This window comes from Vidua chalybeata, chromosome 6 (genome assembly GCF_026979565.1).
Source record: "Vidua chalybeata isolate OUT-0048 chromosome 6, bVidCha1 merged haplotype, whole genome shotgun sequence".
Classification (NCBI taxonomy): Eukaryota; Metazoa; Chordata; class Aves; order Passeriformes; family Viduidae; genus Vidua; species Vidua chalybeata.
Window position 1 is genome coordinate 55,718,359 of NC_071535.1, and position 16,068 is coordinate 55,734,426.

General features: G+C 65.8%; 4 protein-coding genes across 5 annotated transcripts; 1 reads left to right on the forward strand and 3 right to left on the reverse strand.

Annotated features, from left to right (window-relative positions):
- Window positions 1–80: 80 nt before the first annotated feature.
- Window positions 81–1,169, reverse strand: PTPRCAP (protein tyrosine phosphatase receptor type C associated protein). The gene is made up of 2 exons (XM_053945877.1): window positions 1,164–1,169; window positions 81–838 (listed from the first exon to the last, which is right to left on the reverse strand). The coding sequence occupies exons 1-2, from the start codon at window positions 1,167–1,169 to the stop codon at window positions 287–289; spliced, it is 558 nt and encodes a 185-aa protein (XP_053801852.1). The 3' UTR covers window positions 81–286.
- A 504-nt stretch (window positions 1,170–1,673) lies between these two features.
- CORO1B (coronin 1B) lies at window positions 1,674–5,589 on the reverse strand. The gene is made up of 11 exons (XM_053946504.1): window positions 5,526–5,589; window positions 4,537–4,739; window positions 4,333–4,455; window positions 4,128–4,257; window positions 3,877–4,058; window positions 3,539–3,658; window positions 3,361–3,465; window positions 3,147–3,292; window positions 3,005–3,062; window positions 2,418–2,717; window positions 1,674–2,251 (listed from the first exon to the last, which is right to left on the reverse strand). Exons 2-11 carry the CDS (start codon window positions 4,735–4,737, stop codon window positions 2,129–2,131), a joined length of 1,488 nt encoding a protein of 495 aa, XP_053802479.1. The 5' UTR covers window positions 4,738–4,739; window positions 5,526–5,589; the 3' UTR covers window positions 1,674–2,128.
- A 799-nt stretch (window positions 5,590–6,388) lies between these two features.
- On the forward strand, window positions 6,389–9,230 carry CABP4 (calcium binding protein 4). Its single transcript, XM_053945691.1, has 6 exons — window positions 6,389–6,696; window positions 7,845–7,875; window positions 8,072–8,215; window positions 8,290–8,399; window positions 8,765–8,912; window positions 8,992–9,230. Exons 1-6 carry the CDS (start codon window positions 6,445–6,447, stop codon window positions 9,018–9,020), a joined length of 714 nt encoding a protein of 237 aa, XP_053801666.1. The 5' UTR covers window positions 6,389–6,444; the 3' UTR covers window positions 9,021–9,230.
- Window positions 9,231–10,048: 818 nt separating this feature from the next.
- Window positions 10,049–15,914, reverse strand: OSBP (oxysterol binding protein). 2 transcript variants are annotated; one of them, XM_053946397.1, is made up of 14 exons: window positions 15,604–15,777; window positions 14,415–14,623; window positions 13,552–13,799; window positions 13,281–13,479; window positions 12,874–12,979; window positions 12,740–12,794; window positions 12,511–12,642; window positions 12,189–12,434; window positions 11,988–12,108; window positions 11,802–11,905; window positions 11,617–11,712; window positions 11,353–11,534; window positions 11,048–11,268; window positions 10,049–10,972 (listed from the first exon to the last, which is right to left on the reverse strand). In XM_053946397.1, the coding sequence occupies exons 2-14, from the start codon at window positions 14,608–14,610 to the stop codon at window positions 10,830–10,832; spliced, it is 2,049 nt and encodes a 682-aa protein (XP_053802372.1). In that variant the 5' UTR covers window positions 14,611–14,623; window positions 15,604–15,777; the 3' UTR covers window positions 10,049–10,829. The 2 variants fall into 2 exon arrangements, with proteins under 2 accessions (XP_053802372.1, XP_053802371.1); XM_053946396.1 differs by having other exon boundaries at window positions 10,049–11,268; window positions 15,604–15,914.
- Between the last annotated feature and the right edge of the window lie 154 nt (window positions 15,915–16,068).

The window sequence follows — 16,068 nt, forward strand, 5'->3', positions numbered from 1 at the left end:
CCACACCCTTTCATTGACTCCACCCACTTCTCTTCAGACCACGCCCCCTGATCGGCTCTGCCCCCAGAGCTGCTCTTTTATTGGTCAGTGCAAACCCGGACAAGGCCCAGCAGCCAATCAGGAGCCTCGGCTGGGGGCTGGCAGGGGACAGAGAAGGGGTCCCTTTGCTGGCACGGAGGTGACACTACGGGGAGGTGACACTACAGGGCATTGACAGTACAGCGTAATGGGAGGTGACATTACAGGGTGATGACATCAAAGGGTGGTGACGTCAGGCGCGGTGATGTCACAAGGCGGTGACGTGCGGCCGCGCGTCCCCCCAGGCCGCTGTCCCCGAGAAGGCGTGCAGGTCACTGAGCAGGGCCTCGGCGCTGCCCCCCGCCGCCTCCCCCTCACTCAGGGGGCTCTCCCCGCCCTGTGGCGCTGCCTCGGCCTCTTCCTCATCCTCCTCCTGCTCATCCTCCTCCTGCTCATCCTCCTCCCCGTCATCCTGCTGCAGCCGCCGCTCCAGGCTCCAGGGCATCAGCTCTTCCCCCTCGTCCCGCACGGCCACCTGCCCGTCGCCGTCCCCGAGGGCCGCGGCGGGGTCCCCCGGCGAGCGTAGCCGGTGCCACTGTCCCCGCAGCAGCTCCAGCGCCCGGCGGCCCAAGGGCCGGGGGTGGTAGCGGCCGGCCGAGAGGCGGCACAGGTGGTGCCAGGCCAGCGCCAGCCCCAGCGCCAGGCACAGCAGGAGCCCCAGCAGCGCGGCCACCGCCCGGTCATTGCGGGCCACCGCGGGGTCCCCGGCCGCCGCCGGCCCCGCCAGCGCCAGCAGCAGCGGGTGCCAGCGCGGGGCAGCCTGCGGGGGAGGGCAGCAGGGTCAGACCGCGCCGGGCACGCGGCTTCCCGGAGCTGGAACGCAGGGAAGGGCCGGGGCAAAGGGCAGCGGGGACAGGGAGCAAGGTACAGCGGCAGAGGACAAGGGCCGGGGAGGGAGAGGTGACCCGTGGGGACGGAAGCGGTGGGTGGCGGGTGCAGCAGCACCTGCAGGTGCTGGGGGAGAGGAACCGGGTGCTGCCACCCCATGTGGCTGCACAGCCCCCCTAGAGCCCCTCGCCCCTGCCCACACCCCCTGCCAAAGCCCCAGGGCTCCCCAAACCCGGCACTCGCAATCTTCACTGTGCCTGCATGGCCCACAACCCCACCCCAAAACCTGACACCCCCAAGCCCATCATGCTCCCCTGGACCCCCCACTCCTTCCCCTCCAACCCTTCTCTGCTCCCCTTATCCCCCCAAACATTCCAGACTCCCCTTACCCTTCCACTCCCCCCAGCCTCACCCTGGCTCCCTGATCCTGACTCCCCCAACCCATCCCCCAGCCCCTCGGCTCCCAGCCCACCAATCTCCCACTCTGCCCGGTTTTGGGGTGCTCACCATCAGTGGGTGCAGCCAGAGCGGGTCCCGATGCCGCGGGCGCGCTCCGAGATGGGGGAGCCCCCCCCAACTTCCTGCCCCCGCGCAGCGGATGTGCCAGAGCGGGGGGGGGGCCGAGTGCTGCACCCCCCTCACCCCTGCTACCCAAAATGCCGCCCCGTGCCCCCCCACTTCCTGCCAAGGCGCTGAGCTCCCACCCGTGACCGCTGCGCCTTCCTGCCCCCGCTCTGTCACCCTGCAGGTGGCCCTACAACCATGGCTTTTCTTATAAATCCTTTATTTGGAGTGAAAATATAGTTTTTGATCCTGCACTGGAATGGAGAGGGGGGGCACAAAGAGAAGGAGGGGAGGAAAAGCCCCCAAAATATAGGGGGGACAATATCTCACAGTTGAGGAAAGTAGATCATGCCCTGCCCCACAGAAAGGGGGGAGACCCCACACAGGGATTGGGGGGTGCAGGGGGTAATCTTTGATCCCAGGAGCAACCCCCAGCCCGAGGGATGGGGGCAGGGGTGGAGAGTGGTCCATGATTTGAGGGGGCAGCACCCAGTAAGGCAATGGGGGGAAGCGGGGAGCTGCCAGAGGGGCAGCCAGCCCCCCAATGGGAGAAGGGCCTGGAGCGGGGCAAGGGGAGCACCCCAGGGGGGTGAGATGCTTCAGGGGGGTCCCTGGGGTGCAGGCGTGGTCCCTGGGGCGGTGGTCCCTGAGAGGGTCCCTACACGTGGCCGTTCTCGAGGCGGCTGAGCTGCTCCTCCAGGCGGGAGATGCGCTGGCCCTGCTCCGCCACCAGCGCCCGCAGCGCCGCCACCTCCTGCAGCACCTCCTCCAGGCGACCTCCCTGAGGGACAGCCCCGTCACGGGACACGCCCAGCAGAGCCACACCCACTGCCCGTGGCCCACCTGCCACAGCCACCCATCGCCCATCAGAGTAACCGCACTCACTGTACAGCCCCACCCACACCGACCACACCCCGCTGTCCCCCCTGTCCCCCCTGTCCCCTTACCGTGGCGCTGCCGGAGCCGAGCACCGGGGGGGCACTGAAGCGAGTGGACGCGGGGGCCGCGGGGGGCGTGGGAGGTGGCGTGGTGGCCCCGGTGGCGGCGGTGGCAGCGGCGGTGGCGCGGCTGTCGTGTAGCAGCGTCCGTCGGCTCACCTTGAGGTCCCGCTGCTTGCTGGGGACGTAGGCCTGGCGCAGAGACACCAGCACGGGCCCCGCCGTGCGCCCCGCCACCCACTCCTCCGCCTCCATGGCCGCCTCGGGGCCTGCCGTGTCCGGGTACAGGTCGTCCTGGAACAGGTCCGACTGCCCCCAACAGCGTCAGAGGGGTGGCATCCTCAGGGGGACCCCCAGAGAGACTCCACGGGGGCACAGCCTCACTGGGGACCCCCAATTGCTCCCATGTCCTGCTCAGGGACCTCACACGCAGACCCCATAAGGACCCCCACCCAAACCCCTTGCCCAGTCACCAAGTCCTGCCCAGGAACCCCACACGGCCCCATGTCTTGCCCGGTGACCCCTCTCAGTCCCCCTGGGGACTCCCACCAGCCCTGCTGGGTCCCCCCGCCCCACATTCCCCTATCCCCACCCACCTTCCTTGGCACGGTCATGATGATGGGCTCACACTTGCGCTCGTGCAGCTTGTAGAACCTGCCAGGGGAGCAGAGGGGGTCATGGAAGGTTTTGGGGGGATCTGGGGGTCCCTCACCTCGTCCCTCATGTCCCCGTGCCCACCTGGCGATCTCGCACTTGCTGACGTCCAGCCCGCGCTTGGGCATCCAGCCCATTCCCCGCTGGGGCTCCTTGCTGGTGAAGGTGTTGAGGAAGTGGATGTAGGGCGGCTCCTCCGTGATCTCGAAGTAGCGGATGCTCGAGTCCCCCTGGGGACACGCCGTTAGGGGGGACCCTGGCTCCGGGGGTGTCACCAGCGGGGTGGGGAGCTCCGTACCTTGCCGCAGACATAGACCACACTGGTGTCGGGGTCGTAGAAGGGCAGCAGAGCCCCGTTGCTGGAGTCCAGCTCCTGCAGCCCCATGGGCTCCTCCAGGTTTTCCTGGGGTGGGATGAGGTGTCAGACACGCGGGGAACCCCAAAATGGTTCCGGGGACCCCCGGGGTGCCACTCACCGTGTCCCACAGTGCCAGCTGCCGCTCGCTCATGCGGCTGAAGCCAGTGGTGAAGATCTTGCCGTCGGCCAGGAAGATGGCGCGCATGGGACGGGCCCCCTCGTGCGCCCGCTCCTTCTCCTGGGGGGCACGGCTGTCACCGGTGCCCGCAGCACCCCAGGGACAGGCACCGAGGGACAGGGGACAGCGGGGACAACCAGGGGACAAGGACACCCACGGAACACGGGACAACAGGGTGTACCAAGGGACAGGAGCAGGAAGCAGGGGATTCCCCCCAAGAACCAGTGCAGGGCAGCGCCCTGGTGACACAGGCCCTCCGGGGGGGTGGGGACACTCACGACCACCACGGTGCCGCGGCGGGGGTCGATGACACGGACGCTCTTGTCCTTGCAGGCGGTGCAGAAGCGGGAGCCATCGCGGCTCCAGCTGACGCTGTAGATGAGGTCGGGGTGCAGCCCGTCCAGCCGGTACAGCTCCTCCGCCGTGCCCACGTTCCAGATCAGCACCACGTTGTCACAGCCTGGGGGACACGGCAGGGGTCACCTCGGCCACGCGGCCCCCTCCCCGTGCCTGCCGTGTCCCCCCGTACCTGCGCTGAGCAGGACATTGCGGGCGGTGGGGTGCCAGGTGACGATGCCAACACGCTTCGAGTGGCCCTCCAGGACCACCACCGGCTCCGTCAGCGGCTGGCTCAGCCCGTTCTCCGGGATCTGCCACACCTGAGGGGACAGAGGGGACAGTGAGCGAAGCGGGGTGACCCCTGCCACCCCCCAGGATCCTGGGCCACCCCTGACCATGACGGTGCAATCCTCGGAGCCGCTGGCGATGACGTGGTCGTTGTGGGGACACCAGTCGATGTCGAGGACGGGGCCCGTGTGGCCGCACACCGTGGGGTACGACTTGTCAATGCGTCCGGTCTGGGGACAAAGCGACAGCAGGGAGGGGGTCACCCCCACCAGCACAAACCCCCCTTCCCCGCGTCACCACCCTGCTGTCACCTTGTGCAGGGGGAGGACGAGGAAGGCGCCGCCGCCGCTGGCCTCCACGATGATGGCGACGAAGGAGGGGTTGACGGCGCAGAAGGTGCTGTCCCAGGTGACGCGGGACACCCGGATGTCATCGTAGCACTGGTCAGTCTTCACCGGCTGCCCGAACACGTGCCGGAATTTGCTCTGCCGCACCACCTTCCGGAAGGACATGGCTGGGGAACGCCCCGGCCGTGGTCAGGCATGCTGGGATACCCCAAAATGGGAGGCAAGGCCACCAGGGAGGTGGCCTGGGAATAGGGTGTCCCCTGAACTGGGTTTGTCACTGTCTTCCACTCCGGTAAAGGGTGGCTCAGCCACTCTCAGGAACCAGGAACTGGGGACACACCCCTGTCCCTGCCACCTCCCTGAAGGGAAGTCAGGAAGCACTCCAGGAATGGGGGCTCTGAGTGAGACAGGGAGTGTCCCATTCGGGATGGGGACAGGGACAAGGGTGTCCTCCTGGAAACACGGGTGGGGATGGAAAGGAGAGCAGGGACAGCTCCAACAGATCAGGGGACAGGGGTGGCTCTGCTGGCTATGGGGTCAGGGACAGGGAAAGGGATGGGGACAAGGATAGGGATGGGGGGCCACGAATGGGGACGGCGGTGGCCTCATTCTGTACGGGGATAGTGACGAGGACAGGGCAAGGATGGGGAAAGGAAAAAGGATGGGGACGGGGGCGGGGTCAGGAATGCGGCCGGTGGTGGCCGCGCTTGGTACAGGAACAGGAATGGGGACAGGGACGAGGATGGGGACATGGACGGGGAAGGGGATGGGGTGGCCCCGCTAGGTATGGGGTCAGGGATTGGGAGAGGGACAGGGATGGGGACAGGGACAGGGGGTGGCCGCGCAGGGAACGGGGATGGGGCTGCCCCGGGAAGGCGGATGGGGGGCCCGCGGGGGCCGTGCCCGGCGGGTCGGGACGGGGGTCGGTGCCCGGTACCGGTGCCCGCACTCACCGGCGGGTCGGAGCCCGGGGCCGGTGCCGGTGTCGGGGGCGGCGGGAGCGGCGGCGGCGGCGGGGGCGGGGCAGGAAGTGACCGGGGCCGCCCCGCGCGTGCGCGGCTCCGGGGCGGGGGCACCGGCGGGGAGGGGGGACCGGGGGCACGCCGTGCGACAGGGGCACCCCACGGACGGGGGCAGCCCGGCGGTACGGTCCCCGTAGGCAGCGTCAGTGGGTGGCACAGAGGTGACAGCGGCGGGTGGCACAGGGGCAATGGCAGCGAATGACACAGGGCTACTGTCACCCCCACCAGTGTCGCCCCGCTGTGTCACCCCGGGGTGACACAGCAGCCAGGGTCACCCCCCGGGCCGGGCTTTCCCCTGCTCTCATTTTGGGGTGTCCCTGCCCTCTGAAGCCCCCTGTGGCACCCTGTGCCCAACCAGTCATGTCTTGGGGTCCCCATTCTGGGGGGACAATAAATGGACCTACCTTAGAGGTGGGGGGAGCTCAGGAGGAGGTGCCAGGTGAGGGGACACAGTGGTGGCTTTGCGGTGTCACCACTGGGGATGTGGCTTGCTCTGGGGACACTGGTGGCTTTGGGGTGTCACCGCTGGGAGCATTGGGCAATGCTGGGGACAGTAGTGGCTGTGGGTGTCACCTCTGGACTCAGGGCCTCGGTGGTGACCCCGGGACGCTGGTGGGGACCTGTCCGGTGCCGGGGGCGCGGTGGCCGCGTGGCTGTGCCCGGGGGCCGGTGGCCGTGGCTGTTTCCTGCCATTAATCACTGCTAATTGGCTTTGCCCTGGCGGGCCCACGGCGGGGGGAGTTTGGGGGGGTCACGGGGGGTGTAAGAGGATTTCCCTGCTCTTTCCTCCGGCTCGGCCATCCCGGGGTCCCGCTCCCTGCCCGCCCGCTGCCCACCCGGCCCCGGCCCCATGCCACGCTCCCGCGGGGACAAGGGGACCCCCAAGGACACGGAGCCCCCGCAGAAGGGGAAAGGGGGGCACGAGGAGGGGGAGAAACCCCCCAAAGCCCCCGAGGACGTCGGTGCCCCGGCCCCCAAGAATTCCGGCTCCGAGTCCCGGCACGGAGGGCACGGGCAGAAGAGTGGGAAGAAGGGTCCCACGGACCCCCACGCTGCTGCCACCAAGACCTACTCCCCCTTCCTCAACACCGTCTTTGGCAAGGTGGGGACACCGGGAGGGGACATGGGCATGAGGGTGGCGATGGAGGGACCCTGGAAATGGAGGGGATGTGGGGACAGGGGAGATGGGGACAGGGATAGTCCAAGATCCTGTGGATGGAAGGGGGACAGGGGCTTTGGGGGCATGGTCAGGGACACTCTGGGATCCTGGGGATGGAGAGGATATGGGGGCATTGGGGATGGGGACATGGGGACAGTGAGGGTGGGTACAGGAATAGTCCAGACCCTGCAGATGGAGGGGATGTGGAGCATTTGAAACATGGGGATATGGAGACAGTGGAGCTGTTCCAGGACCCTGGCTATGGAAGAGACATCGGGAAAGTGGGGATGGGGACAGAGACAGTCCAGGACCCTGTAGATGAAGAGGGCAATGAGAAGTCAGGATGGGCTTGGGGACAGTGGGATGGGGATGTTCCAGAACCCTGGGGACAGAGGGGACATGGGGGCAATGAAGATGGGGTTGGGACACTCCAGGACCCTGGGGATGGAGGGGATGTTTGGCACTGGGGGCCACTCTGGGGATTAGAAGGACACGGGGACAGTGGGGACACAGTTGCGGACACTCTGGGACCCTAGGGATGAGGACATGGGGACAGTGGGAAGGGGCTCAGGGACCGGCTGGAAACCTGGGGATGAAGGGGATATGGGGCACTGGGAACAGTCAGGGACAGCCTGGAATTGTGGGGATAGATGGGACAGGCGTGCTGGGAATGGTGCTGGGGACACTCCAGGGCCCTGGGGACAGGGGGGACATACTGAGGGGACATCTAGAGCAGAGGCAGCCAAGATCTGTGGGGGTAAAAATGCTGCTCCTCCACCTCTGGAGTACAACCCGCCTTGGCAGCATCTGTGGCCACCTGGCACATCCCATCCAGAGCCTGGGGGTCCTGGGGTGGGACACCCCTGGGGTGGGTGACAGGAGCAGGGACACAGGGACCGGGGCAGGGCAGGTGGGAGGCGCAGGCACAGGGCAGGGCGGGGCTTTGCCTCCAATCCCACTAATCCTCCACTGGAGTTAATTTTGGCCCACGCTTAACAAAGGTGACACCGAGGTTTGGGGGGGCAAGGAGGGGGGATGGACACGGAGCTGGGTCTCATTCTGCTGTCACCCCTTCTGTGTGTCCCATGCAGGAGCGGGAGCTGTCACCGGAGGAGCTGGATGGTGAGCAGGGGGGACGGGGTGGGGACACGGACCTAGGGGAATAGGGGGCTGCGTCCTCATGGAGGGATCTGCCGTGGGGTTGTGGCCATGGAGGGGTCTCCCACATCCAAGAAGGGACCTGCCCTGGGGTGACACGGTGCCCATGTGTCCCTCCATGCCTGATGATGTCCCTGTTCCCACCTGTGGCCATGCCCAGAGCTGCTGGACGCTTTCAAGGAGTTTGACACGGACCAGGATGGCTACATCAGCTACAAGGACCTGGGCGCCTGCATGCGCACGCTGGGGTACATGCCCACCGAGATGGAGCTCATCGAGATCTCCCAGCACATCAAGATGAGGAGTGAGTGGGGTCGGGGGGCCGGGGAGGGGACCCGGGGTCGCTGGGGCGCTGAGGGTGTCCCCTTCCCACCGCAGTGGGCGGCCGCGTGGACTTCGAGGACTTTGTGCAGATGATGGGCCCGAAGCTGCGGGAGGAGACGGCGCACATGGTGGGCGTGAGGGAGCTCAAGATCGCCTTCCGCGAGGTACGGCCGCCGCCACGGGGACAGCAGGCATGGTGTCCCCTCCTCAGGGGCACCACAGCCATGAGGGGACCACAGGCGTGGTGGGGACAGTGACCCTGGAGAGACACTGGTGGGGGACAATAATGATGGGGGCACGGAGGGGACAGTGATCATGGGAAGACCATGGTGAGATGGTGACCACAGAGGGGACCATGGGGTGACCAAAGGCATGGAGGGGACACTGACCATGGGAAGACCATGGTGGTGACCACAGTCATGGACAGAACAGTGACTGGGGTGAACGATGACCATGGTGGTGACCACGAGGAGCTGGGGGTGCCGGTGACTGTGGTGGGAGGGTGACCCCCAGCCCGCGGGTGCCGCAGTTCGACATGAACGGGGACGGGGAGATCAGCACGGCCGAGATGCGCGAGGCCATCGCGGCGCTGCTCGGGGAGCAGCTGAAGGCGCAGGAGGTGGACGAGATCCTGCAGGACGTGGATCTCAACGGGGACGGTCACGTGGACTTCGACGGTGAGGACACCCCCTTCCCTGGGGGGCCGCGGCAGGGGCTGAGCCCCGGGTCCCCTGACGTCCCCTCCTCGCCCCGCAGAGTTCGTGATGATGCTGTCGTCCCGGTAACGGAGACACCGGGCAGGAGGGGACCCCCGGCTGACCCCTCCAGCCCCTCCTCAGCCCCTCCGTGCCAACCGACCCGAGAGCTCTGCCAACATCACGGTTTGGAGGGAACATCTGGAGCAGAGCATCTGGGAATGGGGCAGACGCGACACCCCCGACCCCAAAAGCCACCGGCTGTGGTGGCAGAGCCAGCGGAGGCCGGGGGCCCAATAAACCCCTTTGCCCGGAGCTGGACGAACGTGTCTGCTGGTTGTGGGGGGGGACGTGGGGTCAGCGTCCCCCTCTGGCCACCCGAGCCACCCCGAGGGTGGGGACAGCGGGGTCCCACGGGGGACAAGGGGTGGAGGCTGCCGTGGGGCGTGGCCATAGGGCCACACCGCGCCCTCCCATTGGCTGGATCTGACCCGCTGCCGTCGGCCGGCCAATCAGCACGCTCCAATTCAAGGTGGACGGGAAAGTGCCAGCCCTCCCAGAAGTGTCGCTCAAACCAACTGGCCAATTAGAATGAGGTAGGGCACGGGCTCGGCCAATCAGCACGCACCTCTCATGCCAGCTGGCCAATCAGAGGGCACATGCTATAGGGAAGGGCAGGGTATGGGGTACCTGTGTCACTTGCAGGGGGTCCCCACGATCCCCTGGGACATCCCCGCCCATGGAAGTGCCCCCAGGGGGTCCCAAAGCCACTCAGGACCTCCCCTCTTTGGATGCCACCCCCCAGACCAGGTGACCAAAATGGGTCCCTGGGAAGAGTCAAGGGTCCCCCCGAAGTTGCCCGGGGTGTCCCCAGCACCCCAAATCCAGTGGGGAACAAAGGGGGACACAGGAGACACCCCTCAATCCCCCGCCTGTCTCAGGGCAGCAGAACCTGAGGAGTGGACAAAGTGGCTCCTGGAGAATCCCATGAATGGGGTTCACGTCCCTGTTTGGGTGCTGCCTCTCAGATCCTGACAGGAGTAGGGGGTACCCCCCAAAATCAGTCGCAGGGAGAGGCTGGACCCTCCCCCTGCCCCACAGAGCAGGCGCAGGGTTGGGGCATTCACAGATTTTAATTTAGTTCTTTTTTTGGAGACAAAGAAAAAAAAAAAAAACCAAAAAAAGAAAAAATAAAATTAAAAGGCATCAAACGCCCCCAATTTCAGATTCAGGGGTGCAGAGACTCCCCCCATGGTGTATCTCCCCACCCCTGTAGTGTCTGGGGGTGCAGGGGTCCCACTGCACCCTGGAGAGACCCCCCCAAAACCCAGGCCCTCCCCCTGCCCTAAACCTACAGGGAAGGCACCTCATGGGGGGTCCCCATGCATGGGGGCCATCCCGGGGAGGGTGGGGACCCCCCAAACTGGGGGCTGTGGGGGAGAAGGGGACCCCGATTGCTCTCTACATATATATAATATACACCTATAGAACAGGCTGGGGGGGAGTCTGGCCCCCCCTGGACCCCAAAAGCACCCGAACTCCTGGGGGCGAAGGGCAACGGGAATAAAAGGTGGGGGGGGGGAGACCAAGGCCAGCCTCGGGCTCGCCCCGCTGCGCCTTCCCCAGGGCCCCCCACCCCCAGGGGCGGCTGTGCCCCCCACCCCAGGGTGCCGAGGAGGTGGGTGGGACGAACGGACCCCCCCCTGCTCCAGCACAGATTTGGGGGGGCTGTGTTGGCTCCTGCTCCCCAAGGTCAGTTTGGGTGGGCTAAGGCAAAGCCCGGCCGGCGCTCACGGCGAGGCACGGGGACACACGGTTAAGACAGACGGATGGACAGGGAGGGTCCTGGCCTTCATCCCTCCCCCCCGCCGCTCCTCCTCCTCCTCTTCCTCGCCGGGCTCAGAAAATATCCGGGCACAAGCTCCAGTCCTGCTTCTCCTTGCTCTCCCAGTAGCCTCCCTTGTAGACGTGCGCCAGCTCCTGCGTCACCGGGTCCTTCTTCCGCTCGAACCACAGCGGTTTGTAGGGATCGTAGGGTGTCCCTGGGGGGCACAGCAGTGTGAGGGCCTGGGGGGGACACCGAGCGGGGACATCCCTGTCTGACAGCCGTGCCTTACCGTCCTCGGTGGCGCGGGCGGCCTCGGCCTCGCGGCGCTTGCGGGAGAGCCGCTGTTTCTCCTCCAGCCGCTGCTTCTCGGCGTTGGCCTCGTCCCACCTCCCGTTCTCCATGAGGCGCTGGTCCGGGCGCCGCCGGCTGTCCGTGGGGGCCGTCCCGTTCTCCGGCGCGTTCAGGGTCAGCGCCAGCTCCGAGAAGTAGTACATGTTCTCTGCATACTTCCTACGGCACGGCAAAGAACGGGGCTCAGCGCCAGCCCCGCAGCCCGGCTCCCAGAGCCGCCTAATTCCCATTTTCCCCACTCACGGGAGTGGGTTCCGCTTCCACAGCAGCACCCGGCTGTCCTCAGCCTCGTGGGCTCGCGGCCGCGCCTCGGCTCCGTTGTCCCCTGTTCCCAGCTGGACCTTGTAGCAATCCATCTTCTCGTCCCACGTGCCCAGCAGGGCAAAATGCACCTTTCCTGAGGGGTCCATCACTTCCCCAGTGACCTGGCAGGAGAGGGGACAGCCTGGATCAGGACACACTGCAGTCATGAGCAACCCGCTGTGTCCCATGGCTCCGTGTCCCTACCTTCCTCGCCACATCCCGGGAGAAGTAGCTGTAAGGGACAAACTTGAGGATGCACTTGTCCCCTGTCTTATGGTTGATGATCTCGATCTCACCTGACTGTAGAGGGGAGAGGAGAGTCAGACCCACCCATGCCCCATTCCCCAGGGATCCACGCTTCCATAGACCTCCCATCCACAACTTCCCACCTGGTCTATCCAGAGCTTCCCCACGATGATGTTGTGCACGGTGGTCGTCACCTTTTTCCACGTGTAGTGGTTGCCGGAGGAGTGGAAGATGCAGTGGATGGTACCTGAGGGAGGGAGATTGTACTGGGAACCACACCTGGAACCTCGGGTGGTCCCAAAAATCCCACGCACTCCTGGGGTGCTCACCCAGAGGCATGATGGAGAGGTATTTCCCTCGGAATTTGCTGGTGATTTTGATTTCCTGGCGCAGCGTCCAGCCATTCTTGGAGTCGGCGTGGTGGGCGGCAGCCGGCGGGTGGTGGCTCACCTGGACACGGGATTGGGGACAGCTCAGTGCCGGCCATCCCGACAGCCCAGGAAAGGCTGGGAGAGAGGAGCCGGCCGCACCTGCTCACAGAGGGAGCGGTATCCGTTCTCCTCCAGGCGATCCAGCTCGAAGGTTTCCCCCAGGAGCGGGTTGAAGGGTTTGCTGGTGCGGAAGACGGTGGTGGAGTAGGAGGACACGGTGAAAGCGGCCACGTAGCACAGCTGCTCCAGGGAGCTCTCGCACCGCGCCGCCCGATCCAGGAGCTCGTGGTATTCCAAGTCCTCCGTCAGCCGCTGCAGCATGGACAGCGGCTCGTTGAAATTCACCTGGAAGAGGGAACGGGTCAAAAAAAGGGGGTTCCGGGGTGCCCCGCGCCCACCCACCAGCTGCATCTGTGCTCACTGGCATGGGAATTTTGGACAGCTCCTTCCCGATGCAGTTCTTCATGATGCTCCAGAGGTTGAGGCTGTAGTTGGGTTTGTAGGGAATGCGGGTTCTCTTCTCCTTCTTGGTGTCCTCAACCTGGTGCTTGTACTAGGGAGAGGGGAGACAAAGGCTGCTATGTCCCTGTGACCCCTCAAACACTTCCATGGGAATTTGGGCACGCCCAAGCCATAAACCCCCATCCCACCTGTTCATCCAGGCTGATGTCACTGCTGGTGCCGCTGATGTTGCTCCCAGTTCTCCTGGGAAGAGGGGAAAGGGGGTGAACATTCCTGAGCAGGGCCGAGCAGCAAGGGGATTCCCCTCTCCCCCAAAACTCACTTGTGGCCCATGATGTCGGGCACGGGGAAGATCTCCGGGGCGTCAAAGAACTCGTTGTTGTCGTCATCCTCGTCACTCAGGTCACCTTTGGCAGGGCAGCACAGATCTGGGAAAGGGGACAGGGCTGGTGAGGAAGTGACATCATTCCCAGTTTCCTGCTAGAGGCTCCCCTGTCACCATCAGCAAGGCAAGGGGGTCACACCCCACCCCAGCTCTGAGGGGTGTTGGATAAGGCTCAGAGGAGTCAGTTTGGACCCTGTTGTGGATGCCAGAATCACTCGATTACACAGATGAGATGGGACAGACACATCCCTTGGGATCAGCAGAGTGAGAGAAGCTGAGCCTGGCTCGGAAAATCCTGGGAAGCATCTGAGAGACACTTGGGCACAGCACTTGTCCCTCCCCACCTTTGCCAGAGCCTCCAGTGCCGGGCGTGCTGGCGGGGAGCACCGTGGCCCCCCGGAAAGCCCTTTCCAGGTGGTTGTGCTGCTTGGCCAACTGCTCCAACGTCTCCTCCAGCCGGATCCGCTGATCCCGCTCTTGCTGCAGCGACTTCTGCCACTTCTTCCCGTGCGTTTGTGCCAGGAGCATGAAATCCCGGCAGGCCTGGGGGGAAACAGTGCTCAGCATGGAAGTGGGAGCTTTTCCCACTGTGGAATCCTCAGGATGGGGACTCACGTTGATCATGGCGTTGGAGGTGATGCGGAAGAGCGTGGCCCGCTCGTTGACCTGCTTGATCTTGTCCGTGCTGTCCGGAGGGAGCCGCAGGGCCTCGAGCTCGCTGAGGGAGCGCTGCAGGGCCGTGCCGTGCTTGGCGATCAGGTCGTTGCAGGTACTCAGGTCCTCCACTTTGCTGGATAAAATCCGCAGGGTGTTCTGCAGCTCCGTCTTGTCCGTTTGCGACACCGACTCGTCACCAGAGTCATCTGTGGGTGGGAAGGGATGGGAAATGTGGGATTGTCATGTCACACCAGGAGCTGGTGGTGGGGCTGCCAGGAAGGGCACGGGGGGGGATCCCCAAATCCCTGAGGGCTCCCAAACACTCATGGTCCATCTCTGTGCACTCCAGGCTGTTTGGGTCACACGTGCATGGACGTGGCCATCCCCTTCCAAACCTTCTTGCTGGAGATGCTAGGATGCTGCCCAGGGCACTGGGATACTGCCCTAGGGCCTGTGGGGCACTGGGATCCTGCCCTGGGGGCACTGGGTTTCTGAGAACTCGAAGCCTGCCCTAAGGACATTGATGCTGCCCTGTGATCCTGCCCTAGGGTCTCTGGGATCATGCTTGGAGGCACTGGCATCCTGTGAGGTACTGGGACTCTGCTCTGGGGACACTGTGATCCTGTGGAACACTAATATCCTGCCCGGGGTCCTGTGGGGTACTGGAATCCTGGCCTGGGATTCTTGCCACCTGTGGGGCTCTGGGAACCTGGCACTGGGATCCCACTCTGAGGACACTGATCCTGTCCTGAGCACTGTCGAGCACTGGGATTTTACCCTGAGTGCACCACGACCCCGCCATGGATCCAGGAATTCTGTACCTGATTCCTCCAGCATCTTGACAGCCTTGGCCTTGGCGAGCTCGAGGGCGGTGACCCAGCGCTGCCGCTCCACCTCGGAGCTGGCCTTGAGGTGGTAGGTCTGGGCTCCGCCGTTGGAGATGATGAAATTGCAGGAATCCTCCACGGTGATGTTGGCCGTGGCCAAGTTGATGGTGCCGCGGCACGTGTGGCCCATCTCCGCCTTGGATCTGCACGGGAAGGCCGGGGTGAGGGAAGGACAGGGCTGGGATCCCGGGGACGAGGCCGCAGTGAGGGAAGGACAGGGCCGGGATTCCCGGGATGAGCCCTCGAGGGGCTGCGCAGGGGGCTCGGCATTCCCAGCCCGGCAGCCAGGGCTATTAATAGGGAGGGTTTGGTGGCGCCGGAGCGGGGCCAAGCCTGGGGATGTCACTTTGCGGGGACAAATCCACAGCCCCCAGGAGTGGCCTCAGGGATCCTGGAGCCTCAGGGATCCGGTGCTTCCCGGATCCTGGCACGGGCTGGGACGAGGGTGAAGTCTCAGAGAGGCCGGGCCAGGCTGGCACTCCCCTTCCACGTCACCGGGTGACAGAGGTGACAGCCAGCCGGGACACCCCCAGCCCGGTGCCCCCCCGTTGCCAGCGGTGTAACCGGAGCCGGCAGCTGCTGAAGGCTCCGGTTCCCCATCAATAATGGAGGGACAAGGCCCCCCCCGCCAGGCTCAGGTGTCCCCGCGGGTGACAACACACGAGGCCACCGGGAAGAGCTGCTGGGAGGGACAGCGGGATCCGGGAGCTGCGGGAGGCTGAGGGGGCTGCAGACCCCCGCCCCCACCCACCCTCAAATACCCACGGGGACAGGGATGTGACAATCCTGGGGACAGACAGGTGACAACCACGGGGACAGCGATGCGACAACCGCCCCCCTTTCCTGCTGGCACTGAGGGGCGATGAGGAGTAGACTAAGGACCCCCTCCCTGGCCAAGAGCAGCCCCGGTGACCGGGCGGTGACATCCCCCGTGACACGGAGATGACAACCGCGGGCACAGGGAGGTGACAGCCGCCCTCCTTCCCAGATGGCACCGGGGCACCGAGCGCTCCGCAGTTCGGTGCGGGGGGCCCGCACCCGCTTCCCTCCCGCCGCGGGGGCTCAGCCCGGCGCCAAGGTCACGGGGGGCTCGTGGGGCGGTGGGGCGGGTCCCGGTGCGTACCGGTAGTAGCTGAGCAGCCCATTGCTGAGCACGAACCAGCGGCGCTGGTATCCCTTGATGTAGTTGGTCCATTTGAAGAGCCAACCCTCGCGGGCCGAGCCGGGACCGGCCCCACCGCCGCCCGCGCCGGCTCCGCCGCTCGCCGACGCTGTCGGTGCCGCCGGCGCCGCCGTCGGTGGCGGCGCCGCCCCGACGCTCGCCGCCGGTGAGGGCAGGGCCGGAGGCGCGCCGGGGGCCGCGGGCAGGGCCGCGGGCCCGGGGGGCGCGGCCGGGCCGGGCCCCGCGCCCGCCGCACGCAGCTCCGCCATCGCCGCCGCCGCCGCCACCGCCCGCCGCGTTGCCGTCACTCGCCCCGCCCACGTCCGCGCCTCATTGGCGGCCAGAGCGTCGGCGGGGCGGACCGCGCGTTGTGATTGGTCGAGGGCGGACACCTCGTCTGTCAATCAGGCAGGAAGCCAATGGGCA

Excerpts from the sequence above, each read along its gene's own strand:
- CORO1B (XM_053946504.1), bottom strand. The coding sequence starts at position 4,737 with ATGTCCTTCCGGAAGGTGGTGCGGCAGAGCAAATTCCGGCACGTGTTC. Across the intron at positions 3,063-3,146 it reads AGCAAGTGCGAGATCGCCAG|GTTCTACAAGCTGCACGAGC; the intron begins GTGGGCACGGGG and ends CTCCCCTGGCAG. Across the intron at positions 2,718-3,004 it reads TCATGACCGTGCCAAGGAAG|TCGGACCTGTTCCAGGACGA; the intron begins GTGGGTGGGGAT and ends TGTTGGGGGCAG.
- CABP4 (XM_053945691.1), top strand. The coding sequence starts at position 6,445 with ATGCCACGCTCCCGCGGGGACAAGGGGACCCCCAAGGACACGGAGCCC. Across the intron at positions 8,400-8,764 it reads TCAAGATCGCCTTCCGCGAG|TTCGACATGAACGGGGACGG; the intron begins GTACGGCCGCCG and ends CGGGTGCCGCAG. Across the intron at positions 8,913-8,991 it reads CGGTCACGTGGACTTCGACG|AGTTCGTGATGATGCTGTCG; the intron begins GTGAGGACACCC and ends CTCGCCCCGCAG.
- OSBP (XM_053946396.1), bottom strand. The coding sequence starts at position 15,911 with ATGGCGGAGCTGCGTGCGGCGGGCGCGGGGCCCGGCCCGGCCGCGCCC. Across the intron at positions 14,624-15,603 it reads GGGCTGCTCAGCTACTACCG|ATCCAAGGCGGAGATGGGCC; the intron begins GTACGCACCGGG and ends CTTCCCGTGCAG. Across the intron at positions 11,713-11,801 it reads GGAAGCTCTGGATAGACCAG|TCAGGTGAGATCGAGATCAT; the intron begins GTGGGAAGTTGT and ends TCCCCTCTACAG.